The 13,521-nt window shown below is 43.2% G+C and overlaps 1 protein-coding gene across 8 annotated transcripts in view; it reads left to right on the top strand.

The window, feature by feature from the left end:
• Positions 1-13,521, top strand: part of GAPVD1 (GTPase activating protein and VPS9 domains 1) — a 38,138-nt gene that overhangs the window by 8,298 nt on the left and 16,319 nt on the right. For 3 of the 8 annotated variants that reach the window (XR_013834840.1, XM_079961914.1, XM_079961913.1), the window contains exons 6-13: positions 84-164; positions 2,745-2,905; positions 3,854-3,983; positions 4,274-4,402; positions 5,722-5,895; positions 7,243-7,383; positions 10,204-10,338; positions 11,497-11,616. Coding sequence is in view for 7 of the 8 variants with exons in the window: in XM_079961914.1 (XP_079818040.1) it covers positions 84-164; positions 2,745-2,905; positions 3,854-3,983; positions 4,274-4,402; positions 5,722-5,895; positions 7,243-7,383; positions 10,204-10,338; positions 11,497-11,616 (1,071 nt within the window). In the remaining variant the exon portion in view is untranslated. Of the gene's footprint in view, positions 1-83; positions 165-2,744; positions 2,950-2,994; positions 3,104-3,853; positions 3,984-4,273; positions 4,403-5,721; positions 5,896-7,242; positions 7,384-8,198; positions 8,264-10,203; positions 10,339-11,496; positions 11,617-13,521 lie in introns of those variants that run through there. The other 5 variants (XM_079961915.1, XM_079961917.1, XM_079961916.1 and 2 more) reach the window with 5 other exon arrangements.

The following is a 13,521-nucleotide window of genomic DNA, read 5'->3' as shown; positions in this document are numbered from 1 at the left end:
TGTGCTTATTTTACAACTGAACCATGTTTTATCTCCTCCCAATGGCTTGACCTGTGTTTCTTTTTTAACGCTGTCCACTCAAGGACAACAGTTGGCAGCCATCACTGCCTGGGATACGTCTGCCACCAACCTGACAGCTCACATAAACCTTGTAACCCCATTTGGTGGGTAACTGAATCCTTCCTCTTTCTCAGTGTTTCTGCAAAGCCATGCTGTTGCCTTGCACGTCTGTGTCCACACCAGCTGCTTTTTTAAAAGAAAGGCATCTTCCTTTTGTTCTGTTCAGAAGCTTGCTTTCTGTTTTTAAAGCTTTTTATATCTAGAAAGTGTTGGAAAGTCTTTGTGCATGAATGAAACTCTGACTTAGGATCTTGACTTTTAAGATTTGTGCAAGGGGGCGGTGGAAAGGAGTCCGCTGGTTCTGAATATTGGGTCAGAATCCTGCATGGACCTTTTCTGGTGGTAATTATATTATATGCTTTGATAGTCTACATGTGAAGAGATGTAAAAATAATGTGTCAAAAATGTTTGTGCAGTGTTCAAATAGTTTGCTAGAGAATAGGCACCCTGTTCTTCTCGCTGAATTAGGCATCCACCTCTGATAATGGAGACATGCTTTCCCTCTGAGAACATGGCTTAATTTCTAGGCATTTAGGTCCCCCAGTGGCATCTGATCAAGTGAAGCTGCCTCAAACATCACAATTGTGTGTATGTTGAAGAAATCCACCACACCTTAAACCTTTGATCACAACCCAAAGAAGAGTTCAAACACTCCCTGGGCTGTTGAATTATTGTGGTCTATCATCCTCATAATTTTCCAAGACCAACATTCCTGGGGACAACCTTCTTGCATGTAAACTTCATTTATGCCTAGCTGGTTTTGAATCATCATGTGCATTTTTTCCTTTTAAGTCTTTCTACATAACAGCAACCTATTCTCTAGATGCCTTTCTATTATTATTATTATTATTATTATTATTGAAAAATGTATTATCCTCAGCTTTCAAAAACATCCTCAAGGCAGAGCGTTGACAAAAATGGTTTAACTTCTCAGTTGGGATGACCAGCTACCCTTTGGGATAGTTTATGCAACTGGCAAATTCAAGTGTTAATGTTGCAGATGGAATGGGGTGGTGGTTTTTCTTCATATTTACCGGTACATGTCACCCTGTAAAAAAACCCCCAAACACCCTGTACCTTGAAAATTGGCATGTGAGGTGGAAGAGTTGAGTCTAACCTTGCAGATGTATTATCTTTCTACAGATAGACTTAAAAAAAACCTGGGGATAGTTCAAACATATAACTCTCTTGCTACATGAAATGGTTCCGTTCAAGCAAAAAGAATACCACTTACTTTTGCTGGTCTGTGTAAACTTGCCATCTTGCAAGAATTAGAGAGTCATCCTTGTCTGGAATGGAACTCCAGCAGGGATGTAGACTTGAAATTTCATCATGTATTTTGTTCTGTGTTGTGTATGTAGAAGTCTGTCTTAATGTAGTAAAAGTTTTGAAAGTTTCTGTGTTTCTGTTTGAAGCATTTTATGCTTTATTCCAATGTTATGAATTTTATTTTTTGAAAAGAGCTTGATTTCTTTTTTTTGGACGGGGGCAGAGGAAATGTAATATTTTTCTGCACATACCCCCCCCCCCCCCCCCGGTTTATGCTTGGCTGTTTGGGACTCTTTCTGGTGCTATGTCTGCATTTAGATATTACCCAAGATACGGGGCCCTCATTTTTGGTAATACTGTGGTTTTTGGCATGGAGTTCTTCGAGCAGCTGTCTAAATAGCAGGATCTGAATGTTGCCAGTGTGACATTTCCCCCTTGCTGTGAGAGGAAGGCCCTTTCCTTTCTCATACATTTGCTTCAAGTTGTGAAGAGACACTGGCTATTGTATCTAGGAACTAATTATCTCTCATTGGGGTAACTCCATTAAAGATATTTAACCCTCCCATTTTTATGGGGGATCCTGACTATTTTCTCCCTACCAGCAGTCCAAACACTGGGGAGATATTTCTTCTTTAACCACTGCAAGGCAGCTATTATTCCACCAACCTGGTGCGCTCTGGACATTTTACCAGAGATTGTGTTGCATTAGGGCAGAGGAGATGTAACGACAGACACTTTGTCTTTCCTGAGAATAAAGCATGAACAAAAACCAGGGAAGTAGGAGTAACTGAATTCCTACTTATGCCTCCCTAGTGATTTTACAAAAGGGAGTAGTAAACAATGCAAGAAGAGCTTTGTTCCCCCTTTGGATGGTTGCACAAGATGCCCCTGTGCCTTGAGTAATTACACAGAAGCAGGGATTTTGGCAGGGATTCTTCCTCTTGCTCCCTGCAGCACTCAGATGTGGCAAAACCCACCTGCCAGTAAAGCATCTTCTGCACAATTAATGTATAAAGCTTCTGTCCACAGGACTGTTGGAAGATCTATGAGACATATAAACTACTGTGGTTAATGCCTGATAGCCAGAGGGCAGGTGTACATGTAAGGCTTTCCTTGACCCTTCTTCCTGAAGGCTCAGTGTGCTGGCTTGATGCTTGCAAGGCATCCCTCCCTTGCACATACTTTCCTTAACAGCTGGAGCGTGGCATCATATAGCACCACTTCGTGCCAGTCTTTCAAAGCCATTTTTGCCTTTTGCTCAGCATGCTTGTATTAAGCATCACCCTATTGTATGGATCTTGCATTTTTGCCAGTCAAAAAATCCTTTATAAAACAACCCCCCTAAAATGTTCCAGCTACCCGAAGCCGGAGCCGATCGAATATTCAAGTGGACCAGCATGCAGACCATGATGGATTCTCTCAGGAGACGATACAAGAAGTTCAACCAGAAGAAGTATTGGTTATTTCTCTCGGGACTGGGCCCCAAATAACTCCAGGAATGATGTCAGAAAACGAGGTATTGACCCAGCGAGGCTTTGAGATCTGTGTAGGTGGAAGTAGGTGCTGTGCAGCACAGGATGCTACCTTAAATTCAGATAGTACTAGGTGCTGTGGAACTATGAAAACATTAACAGCTGTTTTCCAACAGAAAACAAGTATCTGCCCCTCCTTGATCCAGCTTTCAGCAAACATGAAGTAGTACTTCTTTCACATAATGGGTTTGGTTAACTGCAGTTAGTATATATTGTCTGGACCCACAAACCATGGTCAGCATTAACAATGTTTAGTTTAAGCAAGCCAGTTTAAGAAATTGTACTTTGAATATGACTTTTTTTAAAAAAAATAAGTTCATAATAACTTGTTATTTGAACCCAAAATAAGTTTTGGGTTAAACACAACAAGCTGTGGGTAACCAGAAGCAAAAGCTTATGAGCTCCTTCCTTCAGCCATATGAGAGGGCTCATTCATGTCACAGTAAACCATGGATGTGGGCTTTCTGGGTGAGGTGCCTATCACTTCTATATTCAGGACAATAAATGTTAAGACAGACGCATGGCAACTTGATAATTCATCTCCTCATCTCCCCACCCTCGATGTGTGAAGGTGAAGAAGATGATGTAAAGGATCCTGTGATGTAAATGTTAGATTTATTATGGGCTTCACAAGCACTTGGCAAAAATGATAGCTCTGTATTTGCCATATTTAGTGAATATACACCTATTATTTCTTAAATATAGACAGTTTAATTTAGTATGTGATTTCTACTATGTTCTAATGACTCCAAACAAATTGGAGAAGCAGTTCTGATACCAAATCGCTACACTCCCAAAAGTTTGATGGCACTAGAAGCCAGAGAGACTCTAAGTTAAAAATTCTGGCTTAAAGGTATTTGGCAAAGAATAATTTTTTCTTGACTGTCAATCCATGACCAAAATGCTGACCACCCCCACCCCCCTTTTCCTAGGTTTTAAACATGCAGCTTGCTGACGGAGGGCAAGGAGATGTCCCTGTTGATGAAACCAAACTCCACGGTAAACCTGATAAAACCTTGCGCTTTTCCCTCTGCAGTGATAATCTGGAAGGAATATCTGAAGGTGATGGCCTCTTGTCTGTCAGGCAATATTTAATAGGAGCTTCTGTTCATTGTAGCTGGTGTGTGCTTTGTATCTCAGCCACTGTTGTAAATGCTGTGATAGCTGCTCATTCCATTGGCCAATAATGTTTTGGTGTTTTTTATATATATATAACTTTTTGGTGCAGTTTTCTTTTTGATCACCTTGTCTAATGACTTCTGTTTGGTTCCTGGTTGCATTTAGTTGGGTGTATATTTCCTCTTACTGGGTGCAGGGAGATCAGGCTAAATAGCACCATCTCTTTCCAACAGGCCCTTCAAATCGCTCCAATTCTGTGTCATCGTTGGACTTGGAGGGGGAATCTGTGTCCGAACTTGGTGCAGGCGGCCCATCAGGGAGCAATGGGGTGGAAGCCCTGCAACTGCTGGAGCATGAGCAAGGTTAGTGCTGACAATGAAAGGCGTAGCTCGCAGATGCTGAACTCACTGCCTTTTTTGGTTTATGCCTATTTAGTTAGTTTAAAAGATTTTTTTAATCCCACTCTTCACACACACAAAAGGTCTTACAAATGCCAATGGCCAAAAAGTGACTTGCTAATACCAGTGATCAGTCCCTGCTCTCAAATTTATTATAGTCAAACCTTGGTTTTCAAACATCTCGGCTGCTGAACGTCTTGGCTTCTGAAAACCCGGAAGTAAATGCTTCCATTTTTGAACGCGCCTTGGACGTCAAATGGCTTCCGAGGCATGTTTCTCAATTTTCCCCACTGAACTTGCTGACAGCCCTTTGATCCTCGGTTTTTGAACATTTTGGAAGTCAAACGGAACGGATTACATTCAAAAACAGAGGTTCCCCTGTATCTAAAAAGACACAGTGCAAAATAAAAGGGGGTGGGAAATCATTAGGAAAATAAGCAAACTTGGAACCTATTCCCGCTTTTACTCTATAAGAAGCCTAGGGCTTGTCCTCCTCCCCACCCCCCAAGTTGCAGGTCATGATTAAAGAGGAAAACTTAAAGCACAGTTTCAGTATTTGGACAACCTGCACTGACCTGAAAAGCCCAGGAAGTAAAGCAGGTGCTAGCTTGTCTTCAGGAGACTGCATGGTTGCAGTAAACCATATTCTGACATGCAGACCAGTCCACGTGTGGGTGCTTACTTCATGTTTGTAAACAGAGTGTGCTACTTGTGCCCTTCCTAATACCTTGCGAGCTAATGGTTTTGATGCATGCCATGGATGGAAGCCTAGAGTTGGCTGCCTCAACTGTGGTCTACTCAAGTGTGGTGAAAGATGGTTTAGATGCTAAAATGGGTTGTCTCCAACCAAGTTCTACTTGAACCTAGACTCATTGAAATTGATGCTCCTAAGTGAGCTGTGTACATTAATTTCAGTGTGTCTAACTTGGAGTAACAGCAGCACTGGGTACAACTCACTTTCTCTGGATTTCTTCTTTACCTGTGCATTGTCCTCCTCTTTCCAGGGGTGATCAAATACAAAGAAGGGCACTGATCTTGTATCTGTAACCATTGAGTGGAAGGGGAAATTCTGGCAGATGATTTCCACCCTCATCCCTGTTTGATAAGCTATGCCTGCCAAAGTTCCTGCTTCTGTTAAAGGTTCAATAAGCCTTCTGTCTTCTTTTTATGTGGTCATCCTGCCTCATGTTTACCTCAGTTCCCCACCTTTAAAAACACAAGCTATGAAATAATTGTGTAGGGATGCAAAGTGTTTTAACCAAACTCTGATCTTTTTACAATAGCAACCACTCAGGATAACCTTGATGATAAGCTCCGTAAATTTGAGATCCGTGACATGATGGGGTTAACAGATGACAGGGACATCTCTGAGACTGTGAGCGAGACCTGGAGCACTGATGTTCTAGGGAGCGACTTCGATCCAAATATTGACGAGGACCGCTTGCAGGAAATTGCAGGTAACCGGTCTGCTGTTTGATGCAAGAAAAACACTGGTCCTTCTGCAAAGCAATGAGGTGCCTGTACTCTGTATTTGGATGTGTGTTTTGAAGCATGTACCCAAAAAGAGTGCACTGCACAATTGTTGCCATGCTTTAAGGTTGAAACTATACATTTACTTAAGTCAAGAAATAATCTTTCAACTGTTCAAAGGTAGGAAACACCTTTTAACAAATCATGATCAGCAAGTTGAGAACAAATCTTGGCCATAGATCATGGCTTCTGGGGGGCAATGCAAAACTATGATCTTGTCCAGATATAACATCAGTTTACGGGTTGCACTTTCTTTCCTCCCAGCGCTAACAGGGAGGAGCAGAGGAGCCCATTTAAAGCATATTCATGCAATTATAAATAGACTGGGTTAAAGGATTCTCTGCATGGAGTGCTTTACCACAGTTCCCCAGAAGGTTGTTTTGCCTCGCAGTGCTAAATGTATGATGCATGGTCTTGACAGTACCTGATATAGTAACATGGATACAGCTACTCAGGTTTAGACAGGATTTGCTTGGATGGAAGAACCAATAGAGAGCTGCATAGACATTTCCCTTAGCATTCTATAGGAAGAGCAGGGTGTAAGTGTAATAAGCAGGAGCTCATTGTATGGTTGCTTCCATTGCCAGTGGCCCACTTCCACCCCACAGATGATGATGTGGGAAGGAACCATGCAGTTCGAGTAATACATGAAATATGGGTAACTCATGTGGACATCCAGTAAAGCTGAATGTTGAAGAATCAGGACGGATAAAAGAAAGTATTTCCTCATGCACTGCAGAGTTAAACTTTGGAACTAATTCTCACAGAAGCAGTGGAGGCCACCAACTTGGATGACGTTAAAGAGGATTAGACAAATCCATGGAGGAGAGGGCTGTAAATGGCTGCTAGCCATGATAGCTATATTCTGCCTCCACAGTTGGAGGCAGTAATCCTTCTGAATTCCAGTTAGCTGGAAACAGCAGGAGGGGAGAGGGCTCTTGTGCTTGGATCCTCCTTGCAAATTTCCGACAGGCATCTGGCTTGCCACTGTGAGACCGGAATGCTGTGCTAGATGGGCCATTAGCCTGATCCGGCAGGGCACTTCTTACATTCTTAAAAGATTGCAAGCTTCTCACGGGTGGTGGCCCATATTGTTTAGTGAGAATAGGGGCAACTTAATGTTTTCCAGGTGGATAAGGTTTTTGCCTCTTGCACAGTCGCTACTGGACAGCCAGAAAATAGATCCTTTCAGAGCTAACATGAGGGATAAAGGGTAGATGTAATTGCCTTTGGGAATTATCCTGCCGTTAACAAATTGTGGGTTGCTTCCTCAGGTGCCGCAGCTGAGAATATGCTGGGAAGCTTGCTGTGTTTGCCTGGTTCAGGATCGGTGCTTTTTGACCCCTGCACAGGCTCAACCATCTCGGAAACCACCAGTGAAGCTTGGAGCGTTGAAGTGCTACCAAGTGATTCAGGTTAGACTCCTCAGCTTTAAAGATAACTGATTTGTCTGTATGTCCCACACAAGCAGGGCTGTAATTATGAAGGAATGCTACCTTCTGGTTTCTTTGGTTAAGGAAACTTGAACTTCATTTCCATATTGAACTTCCCTTCTCTGTTGAACTTCTTACTAGAGACTTAAAAAAAATTCAGCAGGCTTTTAAATTGATATTATAGTTTTAACGCATTTTTAGTCTTATTGTGGGTCTCCTGTACACTGCTTGGGGACAACTGTGCCAAAACAGTATACAAAATAAAATAAATAATCCTTCCCTACCTTCCAATCCCTTTCATATCTGGCAGAATCTCTGGATTCTGTCCAGCTAAATTCTACTTAGAGTAGACCCATAGAGATTAACAAAGCTAAGATGGTCACACCCAGCTGTTTCAATGGGTCTACTCTGAGCAGGAATAATGTTGGACATGGTCCCTTGTCATTAACTTTAAATGTTCTCCGTGACGTTTCTCCATCTCTTCTTGGCCTTTGTTTCCAATTATATTCTTGCCTATGGCCTCTGTTCCTTCGACTCTTACCACCCTTAGCTGCTGGAGGTCTTTTGCTTCCTTAAACATTTCTGTGCTCTCTCCTTTGTGCTTGGAACTCTTTCCCAGAGGTGGACACAGAACCGTTTCTCTTTGTCTTCATTCCTTTAAACCTACTTTAATTAATTTAAACCTTAAGCTTCAAGGGTGGCGGCACCTGTGCTTTGGAACTCCCTCCCATGCACATTAGGCAGGCATACCTTCATTGTACTGTTTTCAGTGCCTGCTAAAACCTTTTTTGTTCCAGCAATCCTGCCCAGACACGTGATTTTAGTAGGTATGCTTCAAAATTACTGATTTTTTCTTGTATTTTTTTTTTTAATTTATGTAGCCTGTTGATATTTGCTTTTATTGAAATTTTTAATTAACACTTGAGACTGTCATGTACTCTGCTTAGAGGTCTATTGTTCTAGTAAGGAGGATTATAAATTTTGTTAAGTAAAATAAGCCCATGGAGCTGCAGGTGCCTCTATCCATCTTCTTCCCCCCCCTCCCCCCCTATTAGATCTGTAAGCTCTTTCCAGGCCAGGGACCTGTCTGCTGCCTATGAAATTCTGTAATGTGCTTTTTGCTGAGGGTGCTAAATTAATAAATAGCTGTATATTTATTAATCTCCTACGAAAACACTGCCCAAAGGTGATTTACACACAACATAAAAAACAACAACACACAAATACATTTAAAACAAGGCTAAAACCATGACAAGTGGACACTCATAGTAAACGATCATTTATTCACCTGGGGAAGCCTATCAGAACAAAAATAACTTCCGTTATTTCCAGAAAGGGCAGAATGTGGGTGCTTTTTATTCCACGGAATGGGGCAGCCACACTAACTGCCCTGCTCTGCGTTACTGTGGAGTGAGCTTTTGAGACCTTTGTAACTTGCAGGAGAGATTCTCCTGCGGACTGCAGTGGTTTGCGGGTGTATAAGGGATAAGGCAGTGTTTTAAGTTACCTGGTCTCAAGCTGTATAGGGATGGATGTGTTAGTACCAACGCCTGAACTTGGCCTAGTAGCAAATAGACAGCCAGTATGTATCCCACAAACAAGGTACTGTATGCTGTTGACAGTTTGCCCCCACAAACACACTAGCCGCCTTGTTCTGCATTGGCTGTAGCCTCCAAGGAGTAGCCACAAAGAGAGTACATTGCAGTGCCTCAACCGTGAGGTTACCAATGTATGGACAACTGTAGTCAACTAGTACAACTGTTGCCTTTTCTCAACAGTTAACTCACCCATGCACACACTTTCTGTTTCTTTATGGTGGAGGAAGATACCCTTTGTTGGGTTGCTCCTCTCCAGACAGTGGGGCCATTCAAATGAGGCAACCTAGAAGCCTCCCATGGGAGAGTAGCCTCCCCTGGTCTTCCATTCTGCCTACTCACCCATGCAAATGTTTCCTTAATTCTCTACACAAACCTTGTATTCTGGGGCCGTGGATCGATCCCAAACTATTTTCCTTATGGACCACTTGAAAACTGCTGGAAGTCTTAGTGATTTTTCTTGTTGATTTTTATTCCTGTTGTAGCGATTGTAATGCCCCGTGGTAATGCACGTGGTAGATGCCACATGATTTTTAAGTGCGTTTGTATTGCTTCTTTTGTTCTTACGTATTTTGAATTCCATAGAATCAAATTGTCATACAGTAAAAGACCAATACAGAAGAAATAAAAGTAGCAATAAACATACTGTTAAAAATCTGTATGAATATTTAATGTAGACATGCTATGGACCACCTGAATGAAACTTGTGGACGACTGGCAAAGCACATACCAAAATTTGGGAATCCTTGCTTTGGGGAATTCTCAGGTTCTTCAATGAGATTTTCCACAATGGGGAGATTATTAACGCCAGGGGAGCTTCTCTGAAAGGCACCTTGCCTGATACTTAGATCTCCAACATGCATCTGCAAGGAAGGGTGATGAGTACATTTTGGGGCATCCAGATGTTGTTGGATACCCTGGACTCTTGACTATACTGTTTGGAGCTGATGCCCCAAAACACCTGGAGGGCCACAAATTCACCTTCCCTGTTCTAGGGGGTTCATGTGGGGGTGACAATAAGGCCAAGGGATCCAGGTTAATGTACCATGTGAATTGAACATGACTCTGTGGCATCTGCACTGGGGTTCCAATGTTTAGGAAGCGTTCACAGAAGGTAGGAAATTTGTGAAAACTGGATGTAAAATTAAAAGACTACTGTATCTAGAAGGTGACCTGTGTGTTGTATTTCTCCCCACCCACAATTTAGAGGCCCCAGATCTAAAGCAAGAGGAGAGGCTGCAGGAGCTTGAGAGCTGCTCTGGGGTGGGGAGCACCTCTGATGACACAGATGTGAGGGAGGTCAGTTCCCGCCCCAGCACACCAGGCCTCAGCGTCGTATCAGGTGAGACCTCAGAAAATAACACATTATGTGAACAGTTGAAGCTGTGCTATGTCTGATAAGACTGATTGTCCATCTAACCTGGTATTGTCTACCCTGAATGGCAGCAGCAGTCCAAGATCTCAGGCAGGCGACTTCCTTAGCCCTGCTGCTGGAGATGCCAGGGATTTGAGAACTGGGGAAGTGACCTTAGCTCATATGGGCAGAGCATGCATTTTGCATGTGAAAAGATCCCAGGTTCAATCAGTAGTATTTCTAGACAAAAGAGTCAGGGAGCAGGTGAAAAGGAGGGAAGCATTCTTGGCCTGTGAGACTGGAGAGCCACTGCCAGTCAGAGATGGATCAATCTGATCTGGCATGAAAAGCACTTTCCTGTGTTCCTAATTGTGTGTGTCTTATGTGTTTGTGGCCTCTTTGTAAAACTTGTATATGGGATTGTCATCCATAAGAAGGCCAAGTCCTTTTTCAGTGGATGGTCTAGCTTCTCAAAATTGCTTCTCTCCTCTTGGCTCCATGCTAAGATGGCTCTTGTGAGAGTTGTTTTGCTGCCTCCCCACAAATGGCAGCCTTTCAAAGCCAGACATATACTCACCACCCTCAGAAGAATTTTAGCTGGTCGAAGATTCCTGACAGGGTTAGTGCCTGGGTAAAGGAAAAGTCAGTATACACTACAGGAGGGTGGTCTTCGTATGTGTTTCTTGCTGAAAAGAGGAGGAGAGTTCCTGCTCTAAGTTGTGAGAGTTGGCAGAAAGGGGTGTGGAGGTTGATAACGTGGCATGAAGGCAAGGAAATGCAATTATATATTCCTCCTCAATGTTTTAATTGGGGATGAGAATTAGAGTTAAGCCCAAAGCATTCATTGTCGCCATTCTGCTTTCTGGACTAGTCAAATTTCCATAGAATAATTGAAGCAGGAGGAGCTCATAATCTGGCTGTAAAATAATGGACGGGAAATTGCATGGCTTAGATTACTTCCTCAAGGTTACAAAGTTTGGTCTTGCTGGACAGGGTTCTAGATGTGGAGAGCAGGAGGCCTATAAATCCCATGCATTCGTTGCTGGAACGGATATCCACTGTAGTGGTCTAGTAAGTTACTGTTTTGCTGAATGTCTTCAGACTTGGTGGCTTCCCTTTCAGCGAGGTCTCTTGTTCTCTCCTAAGGCATTAGCGCAACCTCTGAAGACATCCCAAACAAGACTGAGGACCTCCGATCCGAGTGCAGCTCTGACTTTGGTGGGAAGGATTCAGTAACCAGCCCTGACATGGATGAAACAGCTCATGGTAAGGGGAAGCATGGGCCACCCCGCGGTGAGTTTCATGGCAGCTTAAATGTCAGCCTTGAAAGCATTTGAATTTACCAGATGGAGAGTGATGGCATTCCTGATAGGGATGACCTCCCTGCTGGAGGCAGTCAAGGTCTTCAGATTATTGTGTCCTATCCAGGGGAAAGGAGTCATCCTGTCTCTCCAGACTGGCCCTTCATGTTGCTAGGGATGGTTGGGTCTTCACGTCTCCCTGTGTATGGAGAGAAACACTTGTCTGAGTGCTTGTTTTTTGTGGATTTTTCTTTCTGTGTACAATCCCAGTCCTCTTTACTTTCTGCTCTTCCTTGGTTGTTTCTGAATGTGACTTGCATGTTTCCCCCTGCCTGCTTCCCCCACCCTCCAGCACCATCATACCTTCCATTTTGTTTTCCATTATACACACTATCTGGTTTTCAACATTGTGCAATTTAGTGATAGTTCCATGTTTCAGACACTGTGATATATGTGGGGTGGAGCGGGGGAGATTGGGCAGAGCAGCAGTCATGGAGACTAATAGGTGTGTGCTATGTGCTCTGTGAATTCCTCCTCCCAAAGGCAGGCAAGCCCTTGTGTTTGGAGGGTGAACTCCTTCCACTCCTCCCTAGACGGAGGGAGAAGGAAGAATCATAGAATTGTAGAGTTGGAAGGGACCCTGAGGATCATCTAGTCCAACCCCCTGCAATGCAGCTATATGCAGCTATGCAGGAATATGCAGCTGCCACATATGGGGATTGAACCTGCAGCCTTGGTGTTATCAGCATCATGCTTTAACCAACAGAACTATCCAGCCCACCTGTGATTCTGCATCAGGTAGAGACACCATGGTTATAGGGGGGCACCGAGGCTGGGAGTGGGAGTGTTCTGTCATTGGAGGGGAAAGGGAGCCGAAAGGGCAGGCAGCCAGCCAGCCACCAGAGGACTCAGTTATTCCGCCCTTTTAGTTTTGAAGGCTGTGCTTCGTAATACATTGCCAGTTCAATTATTCTGTAATGGTTCTCATGATGTGATCCACAAACCAGTGTTGGATGATGCATCAATACATCGCCAAGCCCTAACACACACCTTTCGTTTTTCAATGTGCCCCCCCCGCCCCCTGTTCTGGTGGGAGTGTGTAGTAGGGGATTTGACCCAGTTTTTTCAGGCACCTTGCAATTCTTAAATCACAACCTTCCTCTTCCTTTCAGAACAGATGGGGTAGGCACCTTCTGTTGTTAATGAAACAGAAAGGAAACTAATTGTTAAAGTGTCTAAAGCAAAGTGGAAAGGCTTGATTTATGGTGGACAAGAAAGATTAAAATGGACGATAGGAACTCATATTTGAAAAAGATTTAATTCTTTTTTGTTTCTTGCCATTAAAGAACTGGTGAAAGTCAAATGGCCATAATTGGCTGTGAGAAAGGAATTTGCTTTGAGATGACATAGTCACAACTGTGATTTTAAAGGGAAAATATTAAGGTGGATTGAGTGGCTGATAATATCCATAACATTAAAAGCTTCCAGTATGGAAAAGGTAGTTTTGTTTCAAACAGTGACTGTTGGTATTGTTAAACAGTTGATGACTGAACTATTAAAAATGATCAGATCAATGTTTGATGAAGATGAAGAAAATGAGCCAGAGGATTGAGGCGGAAAATAGAAAGAGGGAACACCCAGAGGTTACAATCGGTTGCAGTTCTGTATGGGAAGGAGTTTGGCGGGGGTTACCTTTGAGTTTCTGCCTAACGTCTTGCGGTTTGTATGAGTGTTTTCATTCCCAGTGCTGAGTATCTATCGGTTCTCCTTAACTTCTTGGGGGTTGAGCTGTTCTTCCTTTCTGACACTCAGTCTGGAGAGACAGGATGACTCCATCTGGAGTGGACACGAGACCCAGCAGGGGGAGTCA

Source organism: Podarcis cretensis, assembly GCF_951804945.1.
Source record: "Podarcis cretensis genome assembly, chromosome: Z".
In the NCBI taxonomy this organism is placed as follows: domain Eukaryota; kingdom Metazoa; phylum Chordata; class Lepidosauria; order Squamata; family Lacertidae; genus Podarcis; species Podarcis cretensis.
This window is presented reverse-complemented; position numbering and strand designations above follow the sequence as displayed.